Genomic DNA, 21197 nt, shown 5'->3' on the forward strand with positions numbered 1-21197 from the left:
ATGACCTACCTAAGCATTACTACGTCAGGGTTAGGGCCTGTCCCAATGGGAGAAATGTATTTTTGAAGATAAAAGGAATTCTTTAGGAATTCTTTAGATATCTTTTAAGGAGCACAAATTTGTGTGTGGGGGGCCCTTTTAAATTTGGTTTTGCTTTGTCTCAGTGTAAAATATTTGTACAAAAATATAAAAGGCATGGCTTGATGTTTAACGTTTGTGTTTTATTGTTGGCACCAGAAAAGCTCATGTTCTATGTTATGTCACTGTACATACTGTAAACAAGACTGCGTTAATATTGTTTTCTTATGATTTTTTTGTTTCAATGAATCTAGATTTTAAAAAATACATTCACAAGCTACCTTATGTTTAAACACAATGATTCCCTTTTATTTCTTAACTGTACCCAAAATCCCACAATAAAAAAATCATTTAAAGCTGTGTGTTTCAAACTTATCACTTAGAAATAAAAACAAAACAAAACATAAAAACAAAGATCAGTTTGCAACATAATTTAAAGAAGCTTCTGGTTTAAAATACCACAGCAGCAATATAAAGAGCTGGTGGCAATCACATTTGGAGATGAGACCCAAATCAATATATTTTGTCCACGTCAGCATCCAATCACAGTAGTTGCTAAATTCAATCCAAAAAAGTTATTGCTGAATTTGTTGCATGGAATTTGTGAAGATAGTATACATCAGCAGCACAACCACAGCAGTAAAAATGAGAACGGGAGGATTTCATTGCTTTTGAGAGCTAAAGGGACCATGAAGAGGACATCTTGGGGTTTGCCTGAAGATAATCCTCAATTGCATTTCAGTGTGTTACCTGCTAAAAATAAATGCAAATGACAACCACCTTTCCAAGAGGGGCATAATAATCATGTAATCTATAAACCAGAATATTTCCCCTTCTCTTCCCCCGCCCCTTGCCCAAACCACCAGATTGAAATGGCTCCATTTTCCTAATGTGTATTTCGTTCTCATTAATAGTACATCAGCTGCTCATGAATTTAGGCAAAATCAGTAGGATCATAGATTTTTTTTTTTTGATCAGTTTACCATAATCACTTTCTCCAGAAACAAGCCACATTAGTTTTTGTCATTGGATTTTTTTTCCCAATTAACAATTTGGTCAACTACTGTTCGCTTTTAAAAATATTGAAAACACCTGAGATTGCCAGCTGAGCTCTCTATATGTCTCCTGGAGATAACACTGCTGTGATGAACAGTGAAACAAAAACAAACAAAACGAGGTAGGTTAAAACAAGAAGAGCAACACAGATACCATTTTGCAACACCTTGATACCACAGGTGGCCATGCTTGTAGCTTTGGAAAAAAAATCCCAGACAGTCACGTAAAAGTTCAAATCATTCGAGTAAGAGTTTATAAGGACACAAGTCAACCTGAACTAAATACATACATATCTCTGCACAAATGTTGTTTACCGTATGTTGGGTAATTTGGAGGAAGGTAAAGTGATTAGGGTCTCAGAATTCTGGCCAAAGCCTTGCTTTCAAGTTCTTTAAAATCTGAGCCAATGATGCCTGCTGTGTTTGAGGCAGGCTCAGGAGTCTAGTCCCTTCTCTCACGGACCCAGGGAGAACACAGGCAGCTCAGAAACATGTATTATTCATTTTTTTTTTCAGTCACAGTTTTCATCTTGAGAAAGTGGCACCCTCAGGAGAGAGCTGGGAATGTCCAGAGCTTGGATGTCATCCACTCCCCAATTACCAGAAAGAATTCAGCAAAGTCTCTGTCCTAGTGAAGCTCAAACCAAGTGACCTCTTAGCTGGGAGGCTTTGGGCATGTAAAAAAGAGAGAGAGAGAGAGAGACTGTGTGTGTGTGTGTGTGTGTGTGTGTGTGTGTGTGTAAGCTTGTTTCCCAGAAGCTCTTTCTGTCTGACCCCCTCTGTCATTCCATCTTTTGCCATGATCTGTTTTATAATAGCTGAGAGAAAGTGTCCCTCAATTGCTAGGCCGACTCAACTCACTGGCATTATATCCCATTCAACACATTCCATTCTGTAAAGGGCCATATAAAAATATGGCCCATCAGACTCACAAAAGTGGTAGCTGATTTTATTAGACTAAGGCTAGTAGTTTAGCCATTTAAAATCTATTTCCCAAAAGAGGGGAAAACTAGTATTTTTCTTCTCTTTTAAAAATTCATTAGCCAGTTGCTATCGAAAAGCAACCTCTTGAGTTGGTGAAGGTAAGAGAGTTCTTGAATTACCCCACTATGCAGTTATGGCCTTCCGCATTAAGAGATAAGGTACATTTATTGTGCTGTCTCTCACCACTGGAAATTTTACAACATACCACATACTTGAAGCTAGCAGGCAGACAGAATTACAAACAGACTCATTTTCTCAGTATGCATTCTCTCCCCAGTCTTACAAAGTAAGGGGGTAAAGAAAAAAGGTTAAAAAAAAGTCAAAACCCACCATAACACAGCTTAATCATAAGAGCACACAATATTTGTTTCTATCCCTAACTCCGAAGGGCACATGGTCCATCTTTGTCCACAGACAACGCAGCATTCTTGGGGATCTCCTGGAAATTCCTGCACCTTTTTCTCTCCTTCTCAACCAGGCTGCAACACTGAAAGACGGACTGTACTGGGAACGGTGGAGGGAGAGGAAAAGGGGAAAGTGGTATGTTCAACCAAGCCTTCTGAGTCTGCCTCTAGACTGGCATAAGTCCACATGAGTTACGTTCTTTTAAATAAGAAATAACGCCATGAAGATAAGTGCCAAGTGCTCTTCTGTTACCAGTTCATCATGGAATTTCTGTTGAGGGTCATGAAAAACACTTGGCTACTTCCTCCAGATCGCACGGATGCAAAAAATACCTGTTTGAAATTAAAAAGAAGTTAGTTCAACTGCATTGTTGTTTCCCCTCTTTTCTTCAACTGTCCATCCATTTTCTCTCACATGTCCTATCCTGGCCATGTGTCAGCTCTTAAGACTCAATGGCTGGTGTTTATAAAGTGCCTTTTGATATAGTGCATCCTATGTAAATACTCCTGCCTTTACTGCTATGATTGTCATTACTTATTGTGGTATTGGCCTCTGGGGACACTGAAAGGGCTATATCTTGATTTGTAACATTCCTTTGGTTGTTCACTTTTTAAAGGAGTTTTGTGCTAGGATAATATGCTGGATTTCTGGCCTAGGACACAACAGGTCCTTTGTTAATTTCTAGAAAGGCATAGGGGCTCCCCTTCTTTCCCCCATAAATGGCAAGAAGGCAGACTTCAGGACGGAAGGGAATCCTTTCAAATTCCTAAAGTCAAAGGGGTATTTGCGGGGAGGGGGATACTGACTATTACACAACTTCAGTTTTCAATTTTAAAATTTTTAATAAAAAAATTTAAATGGTTGTGGTCAGAATGGGTAAGGTGTTTAATGCTTATTCATTATGGCACTTCAAGAGTTAATGCTTTACTTCTCCGCTGATGCTAGCACATCCTAGGCCAAATAACGGCATTAATAAGCGGAACCACAGTCCATTAGGCCTGAGTCTGTTATATCATTTTATCAAACAAGTGAGGGAAATGAGCAAAATTTGGGTGATGACTTACTTAAGCTGAATGTAAATGAGCCACTACTCCAGGAAAATAATACTTGAAGCAGTGGCCTAGCCTTTCATTCAGCTAAAATCTCATTTTGGTCTGAGGCATTAGCTTTTGTCACTAGTATAAAGTCTCTGCTACTTCATTTCCACAACTTCTTCAGAAGAACGCTCTCTCCCAACAGCAACTTCTTGGGAGGTTCTGTGGAAATGCTTGCGTCTGGCTAATGCTACATGTGAGAGTAAAGCTACCCTTAGGGTTAATGATTCAAAACAGGGAAGGACAGAGGATCCATGGAAAACCACACCGAGGGAAAGAAAGGGCTGCTCTCCAGGTTGTGTGCCTGGGTTCTAACCCTCGGGCCCCGGACACTGGTGTGGTCTCAGCCTACTGCTGAGGGTGTGGGCATGGCTTGGAACAGGCCTGCTGGGGTCCGTCTTCCAGGACTGCAGTGTGGGTGCCCATACCCAGATCACTCCTCGTGTTACGATCCCCAGAGACTGGGAGGGTGCAGGAGTTTTACTAGGCGAGGTATGTTTTCTGGAATACTCTGTGAGGTCCCTGGAACCATCCTTGCCACCTGAAGCTCTGGTCTACACAGACCACACCAGGTCAGAGCAGTTGGCCAGGGCTGAATACAGTGAAGACCCATACCACAGGGTTGGACTAAGACCAGCCTGACGTCTGGGGAACTGTCATGGGCAAAGAGACAGACATCACATTCTTTTCTATAGGTGTTTATGTCTGCTGCTTTTGGGACAGCATTTCTATGTTGGCCAAAGCCACAAAGGATGAATTCATAAGTGCAGTATAGTTTAGCTACTAAAAACTCTGGGCTACTCTATACAGGGAGGGAAGGGAGAAGCAGCACTGCTGCAGAGTACCCCTCTGGGGTGACTGATCGCACCAGACGGACACAGCCAATTTCACTGGAAAACAGTCCCCCTATGACATTTCAGAGGAAACATGGCTGGAATGACACAGGACATGGCACTAGTTGAGTTTGTGATTGTGCATTCTTTAAGGAATGGGTGACACTTTTTAAAAGTTTATATTTCTACATGTCAAATGTTTTACATTTAAAGATGACTATAACGTGATGGGTTAGGTCCCGAAAGTGACTTTATGAAAAGTCTACAAGTGGAAGTATAAAGTTGACCCACTGTGAGAGGATTAGTGATGGGCCAATTACTCTAAGTGCTGAGGAGAATTTGGGGTGTCTGCTGAGTCATGATAAGGCCTGCAGGCCACAAAAGGTACTAAAAGTTACAAGAAATCTCTAGATGTTTTGATGTCTTTTTTGATATGTGAATAATATATTTTGAGTGTTCACATGATTCAAACCAAATAATGCCATTTCAAGATAATATTGATTGTTTAACACAGATGTGATTCAAATCAGTATAAAGGAAAATGAAGGTTCACAGGTACCTGGTGGTCTCTTAAAATGCAAACACTAATGCAAATGTTGAAACGGATTTACCTTATCATTTCTTTCACATAGAAACTTTAACCTTTGAGCTCGCTTATGCATAAATACTCCATCCAAATGTCCTGTTTCCACTGACCGGATCTCAATAGCTTTCTCGCCCCAGCCCATTATCTGATTGGAATGAATGTAGGCTGTCAAAAGGAATTTCCAAAACTGCATTAAAAACATTAGATGGGCAACAATTCACAGCATCTGCTCACATCTTAACCACAAAAATGACAAACGACTTGAGATAAACAGACAAAGCAAGTCTTACAAGTGTCATTCACAGACTTTCACAGACTTTTTTCTGTGGAATCAAATGGTTGTTTCACATTTCTTGACTTTCGTTTCATTTGGGGGGTGTAACTGCTGAAGGAGATAAGGAATGGTTAACCTACCCACAGACGTGGGCATTTCTCCCCATTGGAGCACCACATCTTTAGTTATCCGGCCGTAGGTGTTTACATACACCCCCTCATCCTCATAGCAAACAAGCATCTCCATCCCATCTGTTTTAGGCAAGATGACAATAGCATGAGGAGTGATATTGCCCTGAATCTAGAAGACAAAGAAAGGCCAAGCATTATTCTTTTCAAGAATAAGACAATACCTTGACTATTCATCTCTAAGAACTGCAAAAAAGAGGGTTTTTTTTTTTTTCATTTTCACTCTAGAGACTGAAATTTGCTTTGTTTAATTTCACCATTGACCATCAAGTATCCTGGAACACACAAACGTAGTTGCTAGATTGAGAATCCAATTTACCTGCTCCTAAGAACAACCACAGCAACCTCTATGGAGCACCTACTACGTGCCAATCACTGGACCCTTTACATGTACAATTCTTAGCCCTCAGAATAGATATCTTTGTTTACAGATAAGGAAACTGCATCTCAGAAGGCTTATGTTACATGACCAAAGCTGTGCTAGTATTTGGTGGTAGAACTGGGATTCAAGCACACATCTTGCTGACACTGAAATTCATATTTTCCATTAGAACAACTACTTCCAGAAAAGATGAGGAGCAAGCCAGCTAAATCTGATGGAGATAGCCTAAATGGGCCCCAAATGTGGGGCCAAGACAAGCTCCTATCAAATAGGCTATGAGTATATAACGCAGATTGTTTATCTGTGGGCCCAATTACCAGTATAATCCAAATCAATAGATTGTTTAGAAAGAAATTTAGAATTAAATTTTAAACACTCATTTAAAAAATCACACTACTGAAATAAGTATCAATTGACTTGTTCCAGGAAAAAGATGTGGTGCCGTTGTGATCCCCTCATTGAGAATGTGATGGCAGCCCCATATATGCTTGATAGACAGGAATGAGAGCACTAAAGATGATCACAGTGAAGCCCCAGCCACCTCACTGAGGACATGAGCTGTGAGCCTCTGTGCACACATGCACACACTCGAGTTAAAAGGTATAATGCAACAATGAATAAAAATTGTATGTGCGTATGTGAATGTACTAAAACAACTTTATTCAATTATTACACTTCTTTAGGGTAAAGTCTTCAAACTCTCAAAATACCAATCAGCAACAGATTTGGCCTCAGACTCTTCTGATAAATGGTTTCTACTGTATGTCAGCCTTGTGATTATATACAGGACATACAACTTACACTATATTAATCCTAATAAGTGAATACACATGCATCATTTCCCTTTAAGAGTCATGTTTTAGGCAATGTGTCAGAATAGTAATATGAATATTATATTGTTAAGAAGAACTACAATTGCAGGGTCCTCTGCCAAGTACTTTAGATCCATGACCTCATTTAATACTGATGATAAACCTATGGAATTGGTCCTTTATCCCCACTTTACAGATGCGGAAGCTGAAGGATGGAGAGCTTACCTAATATGTGCGTTACTGCAAAGCTATTACATGCTAGAAACAGGGTATCAGTTCCAGTGTGTCTGACTTAACTACACCACACTGCCCTCAAGCTGAAGAGGCAAACTAAAAATAGCAGAAAAAGGATTTTCTCCAAGAAATTAGTATCTGACCATTGGCTTTCTCCTGTATAAAATGAATCAATCCCCCTTAAAAAACTGAAAATGGGAACTCATCTGTTGTACAAAATTTATGACCTTGAAGAAAAAATATCATATGCATTTTAATCTAAAGTACAAAGAGACAACATGTAGAATAACTGTCAAATAATTTCTATTTGTTTGTTACTCAGTTTTAGCATGTCATAAAAATCAGTTAAATTTACATGTTTTACTTATTAAAAACATTCGGTCTATTTGGTGAAGGCCAAAAGTCCATCTGCTTTACTGATTAGTAAAAGTTAGCATGACTTCTACCAAAAATATGCAATAACAAATCTCTTTCTACATGCAGGCTGTTGTTTGTACAGAGAGCTCTTGACGGTCTGCTTCTGGACACTTACATGAGATGGTATGTAGATATCATAGGAGTTTCCTGAATCAACATCAATTACATGGAAACCAGTGTGTGAACCAAAAATAACCTTTAATCTTTGACCTTCTTCTACCGTGAGATCAACTAGCAGAGGCTTGTGCTGGAGATCTGCAAAAGACTTTAAAAACCACCCCATTAGTATCCACATCATTCAAAGAGATTATGTTAATAATTTTTTTCTTTAGCCATTGTCTAGAAGTTAATTTCTGACTTTCTTAAATTTGAAAGCTAGGACATTTCTCTTTCCATTTTAGATCTGTTCATACTCTGGCTCTAGGAGAAAGGGTCTAGCACCCATCTATGCCCTATTCTCTACTTCTTGTCCTCCAGGGTAGAGAAGCTGGTTTGCAGCTGTCAATTTTGATAGTGTCATTGTGTATTAAAACCTTGGTGCTTGGGTACTGCTGTTCCTTACTGCTTATTTCTGGCCTTTGCCCTCTGTCCAGTCACCTCTCTGGCCCTTCTCTTTCCCATATGGCAGCCAGGCCCACCTATGGCTGCTACCCTTTCATAGACAGCCTTGGATGAGCAGCCACGGCTGGCTCTGTGCTAAGCCTGTTGGGCGTGCTCAAGTTATGATTTCCTTCAGTGACTGAGTGGGCATGAGACTGGCACTTTCTCTAAACTTAATGTTGAGATCTGAGACTCTGGGTGATAGAGAAGGAGGTGGGGCTGAACACACGACTCATGGCTTGCACTGGCTACTTGGGTTTAATTAGAAGAGATAAAAAGAGAGGTCTAGCCAAGTTTATCAAGGTTCTATGCACTTGAATCCAGGGCCCAAGTCCCACCTAGCTATCAAGTGTTCCTCTGTTTTCCTTTGCCATCATTTAATCACAATTTACGAGGCCTTGCAATCTGGGAGATGATTTGTGAAACTGCAATTGCCTTGGCTGTAATATCACCGCTACCTAACAGATCCCTCTCCCCTCGACTTATGCTAACATCATTCGCACGGCATGGGAAGCTCTAGCCTCCTGTCCTTGTCTTACGGGAAGGCTCGACCTCCTGTCAGCACCAGTCTTTCCTGTTCAAGTCCTTGCCTTTGCTCTGCCCTCTTTCCAGGCTGGGTCTGGTCTGCTGAACACAGCATTTTGTACTCTCTCTTGCACTTTGGATAGTAAACAGATGGGAGTAATTTCAGAACCAAGACAGAAATGGGATCTTGATTGAAAAGCTTTTGCAGAGAGAGACCTTGGCAGAACAGGAGCACCACTTTAGCTTTTAGGAGTCATTTCTTAAGTGTTATTACTAACCTAACACATTCCAAAAATTTCTTTCCGTAAAAGTGGGGTTATGGAGGGGAGCCCATTCCTATTGATGAATTTGTCTTCCTCAGCACATCACAAATGAGCCACCTGCACTAAGGTAACAAGATAGAAGGGGGATGATTTAGCCCCAACGAAGGCCTGCTTAATGTTCCTAGGGCAGCTTCTGAACTCACACAACATGTGAGGCAGGAAAGAATAAATAAAATGCCGAAGGGAGGCAACAGTCATAAAGCTGGGGAGAAAACGTGAGGGCCAATGGGATGTACAGAGAGAGACAGAGTCAGGGAGAAAAGAACAGGAGATAAATTGACATCGGCTATGGATGGGCTGTGTGGCTTTGAACACAGCAGGGTTCCTGCAAGTTCTGTCCTCCTGGCATTTGGGGGTCAGCTTCCCTGAGCTGCAGTTAACGAGACTAGCATATCCCTACCCTACTCCTGCTGAATCTCATGAGCGACCAATCCAACCACGGTGGGTACAGACTCAGACAAGGCAAAAAACAAAAGATAATCAGAATTGAAGAATGCAGGGAAACTAGATTATTTACATAAGTGACTCCATTTAGTATTCATTTCAGAGATGTCTAATAGTCATGGGGATATATAACCATCAGCTGAGTTTTAGGGACTTTATCTGGAAAGCTTTATGAGAATTACAAGCTTTGGAGACTCAGTTTAACCTTGAGATTCAGTACTGCCATTGGTCTGTCTTTTTCAGAGAAAATATCAGAGAGTTACCTTGTCAGGTGGCTTTATAACAAATATCATTGAATAATATCATAATCAACGCTTTGCGCAGTAACCATTCCATACTAAATGCCCCTTGAAGATGATAATTTATAGACTGCAAATGGAGGAGAGCACACCTAAATTTTAATTTGACTAATTTTATGGCATTTTTAATACATGATCTTAACTTTTAAAATAATAAATCTAAGAATACCTACGCTTTTAAAACAGATTTATCATACATAGAAAAATTGGCATCTGTCTATGTGGGAAACAGACCACTTTGTTATACTGGTGGAAACTGAAAATAAAATTTTAAAAAAGCCCTTTTTAGGTATTCACATGCTTGCTTACCTTAAATGCCATGAACTTATGGTATGGTTTAGGAGCCCAAGCATATATCTCCACAGCATTCTTTAAGGCAATCACCAAGAATTTGATCCTTTCATATTTAACTGTAATAGAAAAATTATGAATTAAAAAGTACATCAATTTATTCAACTTATTAGTTAATAAATGTATAAGATACAATTTGTAAAAAAAAATATGTATATATATACAGACACACACACACACACACACACACACACACACACACACACACACATAAAACCATATTCAAAGTGATGTTCTTGGTGTGGGACTTTCTCATAAACACAGATTTAACTTCCTTTAGTGAACTTGGTTGGCAGAATACTTGGGGCCTTTTGCTTTATATTGAAGGCTGTTTTCTTCAACTACAGATGTAAACGATTCCCAAACAAAAATACATAGTGGAGCAGATAATAGCTCGTACCTCACCAGCCTGCTATGGAAAAACACTCCCCCATGTGGTCTGGTTATTGAATAATGCTGTGTCCTTTGAACATCCATTTCTTTCTTTAACAAATACTTCTTAACTAGTTTCTGGTGCCTGGCACTGTGCTTGGTGCTGGTGAGCAACACAGATATAATTGTGGCTGTGGCTAATTATGTTTACAGACATTAAGTGTTTGTTTTTTTCCAAAACATGCTTTAAATGCATATCAATAAGCCCATTATCTGTGTTGTACGGTTAGGGACTTTTTTGTTGTAGTTGTTAAACCCCGAATGACATGTTATTAAAAACCAGTGAGGGACATATCCTTTCAGGCACAAGAAACTTCAAATTCTCTGTTCAGCACCAATGCTTCCTAGTGTCAGGGTATCTGGGAAGGTCACATGGCATGAAACTAGAGGACAGGGAAGTGGAGATTGTGTTTCAGAATCTAGTTGGCAGAACATGACACACTGCAGTTTTTGCCAGGACAGCCCAGGATAAATGACCAAATTTTTGCTTTCTGAGCTCTTCTGTAGCATGTCCCTTCTATTTCTACATTTTCTCTTTAGTATAATTGATTAGGTTTCAGCCTCTATTATGTCAGCACACATGACTGGACCACCTCAACTGGTGACGACTTCAAATGTCTGCCCTGCTTTTCTGAGACCACAGCATGGACACCTTTGAACTGAAGGTGTCTAAAGCTCCTCAGCCACTTCTTTACTATCATTGTTTATACTAAATAATGTGTCTTACCCAGTACACATTTTGAAAACCTCCACACATTTTCTAATTTTTATCAGCTTTGGATTGAACAAGTTTTACAAGTACCTATTTTAAAAAATCACATAAAGGTATGAAAAACAAGTCTTTGCCTCACTCCTGATTCCTGCTCCCTTAAAACAACCATCTGCAACATTTCTTCAGTAATTTATTTCCATATTTCAAAATAACATGCTTATAATGTTACTTCTTGATTTTTTTCCAAACGCAGACATTATCTACTGACTGCATAGTATGGAAAGGATTTAGTCTCTCTCTCATACATATGTACTGCTTCCTCTCCCACACCCCCAGTATGGCTATGATTTTAATTTTTGGTTAAATCAATATCAAGTGTTCAAATTATCACTGTTCATAGCTGAAGCACACAGTGCATCATGATTACATTTCCTTGTTTTCCCTCATTTCCCCATTATTTTTCACTTCCTCATTTTCTATGTATCTGTCTCTAAGACCACGTACATTTTCTGCTAGCAAATGCAACATCATCAAACACAGCAGGCAATCTATTTGCACCATTTTATTTTTCTTGGAGGCACCCTTCCTGGAGACCCACATTATCCCACTCTGCTAGGACTGATTTCTTTCTAGGCCTGTGGCAGAGTTGTCATCCCAGGTTTCTTTCACCACCCTTCTGGGTATTTTCTTCATTTTTTTCCGGGATCACTAAACTAAATAAGGTTCAGTTCTTCGTTTTGAAGAACAAATCCTTCACGAACTTCCTGAGAAATGGTGCATGGAATGTAAATTTTTTGAGACCCTGCATGCCTGAAAATGTCTTTATTCTGCACTCAGAATTGATTGATGGCTTGATGGTATGCTGGTTAATTTTATGTGTCAACTTGACTGGGCCCGGATATTTGGTCAAACATTATTCTGGGTGTATATGTGAGACCGTTTTTGAAGGAGAATAACATTTGAACCAGTAGACTGGGTAAAGCAGATTGCCCTACCCAGTGTGAGTGGGCCTCACCCAATCAATTGAAGTCCTGAATAGAACAAAAAGCCTGAGTCCTCTTGCCTTTTTGAGCTGGGACATCAGTCTTTTCTGGCCTTCAGACTTGGACTGAAGCATTGGCTCTTCTTGGGTTTTGAGCCTGCTGGCTTTCAGACTGGAACTTCATCATCAGTTCTCCTGGTTCAGGCCTTTGGTCCTGGACTGCACTTATATCATTGGTTCTCTGGAGTCTCCAGCTTGCTGACTGTAGATCTTGGAAGTTCTCAGCCTCCATTATCATGTGAACCAATATCTTATAATAAATTTATTCACACACACACACACACACACACACACACACGTGTGCGCGCGCACACACGTACACAGGAACTTCTGAAAGTTCATGGAAAAATAGAATAAAAAGATAACACAAATCTTTTCATGAACTTTTTGAAGTACATATGTCTGTCTGTATGTATGTATGTATCTATCTATCTAATCTCTTATTGGTTCTGTTTCTCTGTAGAACCCTAACACAGATGGGTTATAAAATAATAGCTGGAAATCTCTCTGCCTTCATCTTGGCCTTTTTGTTCTATTCAGGTCTTCAATTGATTGGGTGAGGCCCACCCACATTGGGTAGGGCAATCTGCTTTACTCACTCAGTCTACTAATTCAAATGTTACTCTCATTCAGAAACTCTCTCACAGACACACCCAGAATAATTGACCAAATATCCAGGTTCAGTCAAGTTAACACAAAATTAACCAGCATACCATCAAACCATCAATCAATTCTGAGTGCCGAGTAAGGCCATGCTCTGTGTCTCCTAGGCGTCTAGTACTGCAGCTGAGAAACCTCAGGCTACTCTGATTTTGGGTCTATTTTATTTAAGCTGGTTTTTTTACTTATAATCTGGATGCTTTAAAGACTTTCTCACTTCCCGGGAATTGAAATATCATGTTGCTATATTTGCTGTGAGTCTTTTTTTTTTTTTTATTCACTATACTGGGTACCTCAGTGAATCTTTTTAATCTGGGATTTCAAGGCCTTTAGTTCTAGAAAATTTTCTTGTATTCTTTCTTTGATACTTTCCTCCCTTTCCATGTCTTACTTTCTCTTTTTTCTAAAACTCATATTACTTAGATTTTGAACCACTTGGACGGATACTTTCATGTTCTTATCTTTTCTCTGCTTCTTTTCCTTCTCTTTCTGCTGTACTTTCTAGAGGATTTCCTTATCTTTATCTCACAATATTTCTATTACGTTTTTTATTTCCACCAATATATTTTAGTTTCCAAGATTTTTTCTTGGTCTCTGAATAACCTTCTCCCCATCTGCTCCACCTTTTTTTTTTTTTTTTTTTAATAGCCCTGTTCTTCTATAGAAACAATTTTTCTAATATCTCTGAAATTATTATTCTTCTTTCCTTCCTTCCTATCTTCCTTCCTTCCTTTTAAAATTTTCATCCACTCCTCATTATCCTGTTTCTTCTAACGCCCTTTCTTTGTTTAAGTTTCCTTCACATTAGTGAATTTCTCCACTCTCTGGGATAAGTGGGCTTATCAACTGCTTGGGCTTCACTTCAGAGTAGTTAAGCAGTGAGCTTTTTTTCACGGCCCTTCAAATATTAGTACCGGTACATCTTTTTTTCTGGCCATTTAGTTTCTCCACAGACAAATCTTTCAACCTCTCCCTTGGGAGTGCAAGCATGGCTGCTGACATTTTGGGAGCTAAATAGCGGACGAATGGGTGTGTGCGTGCGTGTGTGTCCGTGGCCTCACAACAAACTGTAATAGCTTCAGAGAGATTTAGGAAAATTGTGTCTGTAGAAGAAGAATAAGGCTATTTTTTTTTTTTTTTTTTAAAAAAGGTGGAGCAGGCTAGGGGAAGATATTCAGAGACCAAGAAAAAGTATTCTCATCTTCACACTGGTTGTGCAAAACGTTCATCTTCTATTGAGTGGGGGAGGGTAGAGGCCTAACTGCTCGGGGTGGAGACTGGGTCTGCAGGCCTTGCTGCTCATCAACTTTCTAACAGTCCTTCTGTTTTCAGTCCCACCCTATACCTACACCTCAGATTCCCATGGGGCCTCAGTCCCTGGGCCTTTCTGGGTTCTGTCGAGTGACTAGATTGATTTCGATGATTTTCCTCCATGCAGATTTAGAATTCAGTATTTCCTGGTTGGCTAGGTCTGTTCCTAGTCACTCAACTGCTCCTGTTCAATTGTACGGACACTTGTTTGCTGGCTTCCCTTCTCTTGGTCTTTTTGTCCTTGTAGGTTTATTTAATTCTTTTATTGTCATTTTAATGGGTCTTTGGGAGGAAGTAGATATAAATGTTCAAACCGAGGCCTAGGACTAGATTCTGAATGTACTTTTTGAAATTCATCAATCATTTTTTGGAAATAATGCAAGTATACTTAAGCTTCCAGCAACAATTTAAATTGGTTACACATGCATCATCAATATCTGATAGAAAAAAACAGAATGAAACTTAACTGAATAATTCTGATTGTGTAAACAGACTAAACTTACAATTCTACGTCTTGAGACTTACCAACTTTGTAATGTATACAGCCTTCCAAGTCCCCAACAGTGATCCAGCCTTGTTTCTTTTCCACTTCTGGGTCATTGTGTAGTATTCTATTTCTTAACCATGAAAGATAGTAAACTCGTAGCTTATTCTTCTTTCCTGTTGAAACAACAGAGCTTTAATTTCAAGCCCCCATAATAGCTTTTACTCTTTCCTTACCACCTCCCTTTAATTTTATTTATTTTTATTTGCATTTGCATCTGCATGTATGTGTATGTGAAGATGTAATAGCCAGTGTCCCCAGCATTTCATCACTGGTGTTGTGTTTGCCAGGATTAGTGGTTAAAACAGCTCCAAGTGTTCGGGGCACATCACAAAATTACAATGCCTTTGCCATCAGGTAAAGAGCATCAGCTGCTCTTATTCTCTCTTCCCAATGCAGAGGTCAGTGTCTGCTGAACTCAGTAAGACTTAACTTTCCAATAGAATGGTTGGTCAGTGTTCCAGAGCATTCTAGATCTAATCCCATGAAGAAGTGCTGACAACTGGACACTTTAGCATACTTCAGTGCACTTGTGTCTTTCTTATCCTCTAACCCCATAGCAGTGTTAATGGACAGCCTCTTATTTTTTCTCCTATGACTTTAATTAGCAATAATCGCACCTCGGAAAAACCTCATTGGCTACGATACTGCCACTGCGCAAAGCTCTCTCCTATGACTTTAGAGATAACAACTGATAGTATTTCTATTCTATATAATTAACAACAAAAAGGAATTTTAGAGGGAAACAAGAGAAACAAGTTCAATGAAAGCAATCTGGGTTTACAAAATAATACCGGGCAAGTTTACGGTGCTGAAATCAATGAAAGGAATAACAAAAATAAGAAAGGAAAAAAGATGTGTGGATTTGAAAAGAACACTTCAGAGTTCTTTTTGGTAAAGTGATCCTGGAGTAAAGAATTCATAGGATGACAAGAAAACATCTAGACAATACTGAAGTATACCCAAGGAGCAAAATTTAACACACTCCATTAGATTATCTGATAAGAATAAGAAAGTGTTCATGGGGGTGACTCAACAAATGAGAAATTTAGCCCTGTGGGTTTTATTTTTTGGATACTTATTTCCATTTGATTTATCTTAGGCTTTAAAGACGTTTTATATTTCACCGATGGATTTATACCAGATGAAAAGAATTCATTAAAGCATTGCACACTGGACTTGACAGGAGGGTGCATTCATAACTTAAACTAAGGGAACCATGGTGCAGTTGGCATTCGTTTTTGTGTCGATTGCAACAGCAAGGATGGGCAGGCAAGAGAGCCCGCGCTTCCTCCTTTCTCTGCCAGTGCAGATCTGAGGGTGGTTCAAAAGTCTTTTGCCCCCGTTTTCATTTTCTCCTTTCCCCATCTGTGCCTCATGATAAGAGGAAATTGTTACACTCCTAAGAATGCGTGTCACTAACATAACAAAGCCTAAATGTGAATTTTCTCGTAGCATTTCCATTTCTGGTAGGTGACTGACAGATGTATAGCTTCATTTTTGATTCGGTATTGTAGAGACCAAGAAAGCAATTAACCAGAACAAAGGACGACACAATTAAATGATAATACATGAACAATTTACTTGGCTAACCCTCATTTAGGGAGGATAAAAAGAGATGAAACTCTGAGCATTTAGTGGAAAGGTAAATGAAAGAGAGAACTGTAGTGCCAACTGAAGACATTTTCTCAAAATAGAAGTGCAGCTGAAGAGTTGAACTTTCTATAAGGTTCAACCCAGTGTTGTCTCTGCAAAACACTGGCTGAGTAGAGAGCCGTGCTGTCAAACTGGGCTGCACAATGGAAAGGCCTCAGGAGCTAGGAAAGCGGTTGATGCCTAAGCCCCACCCCACCCCCAGGGGTTCTGACCCTGGTCGGGGTGCAGCCTGGATTTTCTCATCTCCCCCCATGATTCTAAAGTGCTGTTGTACAGTTGCTTCCTTACTGGATGGAATAGGAGGTGAAGAGAGAGGTGCTATTTGTTAAACTCCTTCAAACACCATCAGAAAGAACAAACCTTTCAGGTTGCATTTTTAACTCATTGGTAATACAACCTTCACTTTTGTCTCCACCTTTTTTTTTTTTTTTTTTTTTAAAGCTTTTTTTAGAAACCAGAAAGATGCAGAGTATAGCAGTAATGATTCTCACACTCAAATCTCTTTGCAGACTTGGTCACCCAGTGGGACAGCTGCACTTGCCAAAACATCAGTGGAGTATAATATAATGTTAGAAGAGACCTGGAGAAATTTATGCTTACCAAGTTTCCCTCCCAGAAGCCTACATTGTGACATTCTCCATCTGAGAGTAGATGATAATAACTGGAGTGCAGACACCTTAAAAAGATCCTTGCTGAGTTCTGACAGAGGTAAAGGCCTATAAATACATATCCTTTGTGGCAGGTCTCTGCCTAATTCAGATTTAATGCAGAGGTGGCAGACTTCCCTTTGGAGGTCAGAATCTCCAGTGTTACAAAACATGGGTGGTCTCTCTCTGGCTACACTGTCATAATTTATTGTGTTGCTTGTTGGCTGGGAGGGGCAGAGCTTACTGTTTGTTCAGAAATGAGGTGGTCACCTTTCCCACCAGTGCAGACCTGGGGAACTCAGACATCTTAGTAACATACCTGATATGGTCACAAGGACATTCAGTCCCTCTAGCACATCCATCTGCTGAAATCGCCTCCGGTTGATCAGATTATAGACTTTGCCTTGCCCGCTTCGGTCCAAAAGCATCAGGCCGTTTTCAGTTCCCACCAGAAGGTTTACACCTGCAAATTTAAGAAGTACCCCAAGAATGACTTTTTATGGGCTTTAACCTGTATCTGGGGTCCCTGTAAAACCTAAGTAACCACGCCTTGTAAATATAAACTAATGGGCAATAGGTACTGCAGTAGGGAGTGTAGAAGTTCTGACAAAGTAATTAAATCACGTCCTTCTGGTAATGAAATTAGTTTTCTTTGATAAAGTGGGAGGAGCCTTTGTCACATCCAGCCATTTACTACCTAGTGTAGAGCGTCCCCGCCAGGAGGAGCTGTAGGCACAGGTGTCCAGCTGGCACGGTTTGCCCTTATTCCCTTCCCGTAACAACCACCTCTCTTCCCCAAGGCTCAGCCCCACCCCTATTCATGCAGTGATTTCTAGCCTACCCACCTTCGATGTACAATAGTTTCATTTCCACACCCCACTGGAAGAAAAGCCTTTCATCGCTCTCACACCAAAATTTAGCTGTCTCATGCCCCATACCCTCTAGGTTCTGCTCTCTGTTAGGAAAATGATAAACCAGTTCAAGAGAAGGTGTTAATAGCCTGACAGTCATAGAAATACTGACTTTAAGGGACTCCTCACATATCTAAATCCCATGCAATAATCCCTATTTCGAAAGCTCTGGCAGATAATGGTCTTGTTTGGATTACTCCTAAAAATTCATCCCTAGAAAAACTAATCATCCATCCCCCTGCCCCCCAACACACACACACACACACACACACACACACACACACACACACACACACACACACACACACACACTGAGAGGTTCACTATGCAGTGGATTATATTCATGAGCACGTAGCTCTCTAACGTCTCTAAATTGTTGTACTTCTATCTTCGGAGCCATGTGGATGTCTGCTCTATTGTCCACATACCAACCGTCTCAATATTAAACGTGGTTAACTCGTCCTCTTCTGTCTCTTTTCCAAAGGACACAGCCTCCCTCACACCTTTCATGAAATGGTTTTCAGGCTTCACGCTCTTTCCACTAACATCTCAGATGCTTTTCCCTTTTAAAATTATGGTGTCCCAATCCAGGCCTAGTATTTTAGATGGGTATAGATGGGCCACATCCTTCCTTGATCTGTACATAACATTTATGTACTAACACAGACCTGGACTTTGGTAGAATCTCATCACATTTGTACTGAATTTGAGGTCAGCTAAAACCTGCAGGTTTTTAAAATAAGAAGTGCAGGTTGATGATGTTTTGAACTCAAGGGGAAGGCTCATCATTTGTTGTTCTTTTCAAGTGTCATCTCGCTACTGCTGGTGTAGGGCCTTGAGCAATTCATTAAAATACACTGGCTTGTTTTTCAGCTGTGAAATGAATGAAGATAATGCCATTATTTCTCTTGCAGGAGGTCATATGGATTACACAGAATGAATGTGGGGTGTACACACAGCGCTGGACACACAGTGGGTGTGTGGTAAGTGGTAGCTAGTTCTGTCATTGGCTTTAGCCCATCACTGTATGTGACAAGGTCACTCTGAACCTGATCTTGTCGTCCTGGGTGTTAGGGTATTCATTCTTTTTGCATATAAAATTGTTTTTGGTCTCTGCTGAAGTCAAGATAGTCTCAAGTCAAGTCTCTAAAACCCATGATTCAATCAGTGTTCTCCTAATGGTAAGATCCACAGACCTTTACTGTTCGGCGGTCAATTCATTAATGAGTGGTAAAAAAAAAAAACAAAAAAACCACCAACGTACCCCACAGAGCTGCACAAAGTATTTCTGAGTTGAATCGTTTCTTGTATTTTCTGATTTCTGGTGTGTCGCTATGAGGCCGAATGTTGGTTGGGTTTACGTTTACCACTGAAATCTTTCTTGCTTCATTGAGTTTGGCCTGTTCTTGCCTAAGAAGTTCGCTAGTAAACAGAGCTTTGAGAAAAAGAATCAGAGAAGTCAGTGGCATCTTAAAAGATAACCAATGCAGATATGGAAAAGGGGCTTCGAAACACTTTAATTTCTCCTTTTCAGTATGCACTATAGTAAAAACAGAGAAACTCTGAAATTATACTTCCTTTACCCTGTTTTTAGTAGAATAAAGTATGTCATTCATAGAAGCAGTATTTTATCCATTAGCAAAACAGGCTTATAGACATTACATGGATGATTTAGAAAATTGATATTAATCTCACAAAATTAAATACACCATCCCCACCCCCGTAACATATGCAAGAAAAATTTACTTTTTGAAATTTTGCATTATCAATTGAAAAACTGGCCTAAGCTGACTTTGATGATTAGTGAGTTGCAGAAGTCTAGAAAGCGAGACTCTCCTCTAAATTAGCCAGACCTTTGTGGTGGGAGGCACACATCTAGAACTGAACACAACTCAACATGCGCTTCTTAAGCACCTACTGTGTGCATAGCATTGTACCCAGAAATTGATTGGGGGAGCTATGTAGTAAGTTCAGAGGTCGCTGAGGAACAGCTTTTCCTAGAGTCCCTAGACACCTCTGGATTCCCACCAGAAGCAAAATAGAAGAGATGAAAAAAAAAAAAAAATGGAAAGAATGACATTTGTTTTAGGAATTTTACCAAAATAGTAGTTTACTTTTTTTTTGACCGGTAAGGGGATCGCAACCCTCGGCACAGTGTGGTCTGCACCACGCTCAGCCAGTGAGCGCACCGGCCATCCCTATGTAGGATCCGAACCCATGGCCGCGGCGCTCCTAGCACCGCACTCTCCCGAGTGAGCCACAGGGTTGGCCCCCAAAAATCTCCTTTTTAAAACAGGGCCTAAGCATAAATGGCTTAACTACTGAATTGATGATTAATTTCTTTATCAGGCCATTCCAGAAAGGAAAACAAAGCTGTTTCTATAACACTGGGGCCTGCTAGCTCACCTGCGGCTGAGGATTCCTCGTCCTCTTCATCTTCATCAGTGGGAGACGTCTGGTATACTCTGGGGTCCACAAAGGGGGTGAAGGAAGCTTTGGTGCTGCTCCCCATGCCGTACTGACCAACAAGCAAGAAGATTACGAAGAGTAGATCAGTAAATACAGAAGGAACGAACAACGCTAACGATACTTTGCCTGGGCTGTACGATGATTACCGACTCTTCGGTCTATTCGGCTGTTCATACTCTAGCCCCCTAGTCTACGTGCGCACCTCTCTCCAGCTGCTCCTGGTAGTGGTTCTTCACTAGCCACTGCATGTGTATGCGGTTTCATCACTTAAAAGACTGCAAGAGCTGTGGTGAGAAAATTACATTTTGGACTATATGTGGCACCATAAGATCTGTGAGATCACTGTGTGGTGACAGAGCTTACCTCTCCCTTGAAGTAAAAGCAATCTCATATGGACCAAATGACCACTATGGAAAGCTGGCACAAGTGGCAATAAACTAAGTAAGCATGTCTACACAGCAGCACTTCATCCTGAACACAGTCCACCCAAGAAGCTTCCTCCTGGTGGTGGTTGGGCAGGCCCTTTCACTCTGGCCTGGTGATGCGGGTGGATTAATGTTGGCTTCAAAAGCTTTAAAATCTTTAATTCAGGGATGATTTCATCCAGCAATTGAAGATTTTTCCTTCCTATGATAGTTTCCTTAAAAGGATACGTTTCTATTGGATACTTAAAAAGGATGCCTTATCTGGGGACTGCATGAAGATATTAGGTTTGAGGGCAATGCACCGTGAAGGCTTACTTAAAAAATAAATCTCAAGGCTTTGGGTAGCACCATGAAGACATGAAGTCAGCACTTGGATAGAGCACGGTGCTAATAACACTAAGGTCAGAGGTTTGGATTCCCGTTCTAGCCAACCGTCAAAAAAAAAAAAAAAAAAAGTCAGAACTGGATAGACTAGGGAACAGTAAACTCAATTATATCCGGGCT

General features: G+C 40.2%; 1 protein-coding gene and 1 pseudogene across 2 annotated transcripts in view; both read right to left on the bottom strand.

Moving 5' to 3' along the window:
• Positions 1 to 200: 200 nt before the first annotated feature.
• Positions 201 to 21197, bottom strand: part of TNIK (TRAF2 and NCK interacting kinase) — a 383386-nt gene continuing 362389 nt past the window's right edge. For both annotated transcript variants that reach the window (XM_063092797.1, XM_063092791.1), the window contains 9 exons: positions 20206 to 20317; positions 19064 to 19234; positions 17208 to 17351; positions 14567 to 14701; positions 9843 to 9943; positions 7458 to 7607; positions 5450 to 5609; positions 5061 to 5200; positions 201 to 2854 (listed from right to left, as the gene is read on the bottom strand). In XM_063092797.1, the coding sequence (XP_062948867.1) occupies positions 2771 to 2854; positions 5061 to 5200; positions 5450 to 5609; positions 7458 to 7607; positions 9843 to 9943; positions 14567 to 14701; positions 17208 to 17351; positions 19064 to 19234; positions 20206 to 20317 (1197 nt within the window). In that variant the 3' untranslated portion in view covers positions 201 to 2770. The remainder of the gene's footprint in view (positions 2855 to 5060; positions 5201 to 5449; positions 5610 to 7457; positions 7608 to 9842; positions 9944 to 14566; positions 14702 to 17207; positions 17352 to 19063; positions 19235 to 20205; positions 20318 to 21197) is intronic.
• On the bottom strand, positions 15182 to 15250 carry LOC134364984 (U4 spliceosomal RNA; annotated as a pseudogene).

Source organism: Cynocephalus volans, chromosome 1, assembly GCF_027409185.1.
Source record: "Cynocephalus volans isolate mCynVol1 chromosome 1, mCynVol1.pri, whole genome shotgun sequence".
NCBI classification, from domain to species: Eukaryota; Metazoa; Chordata; class Mammalia; order Dermoptera; family Cynocephalidae; genus Cynocephalus; species Cynocephalus volans.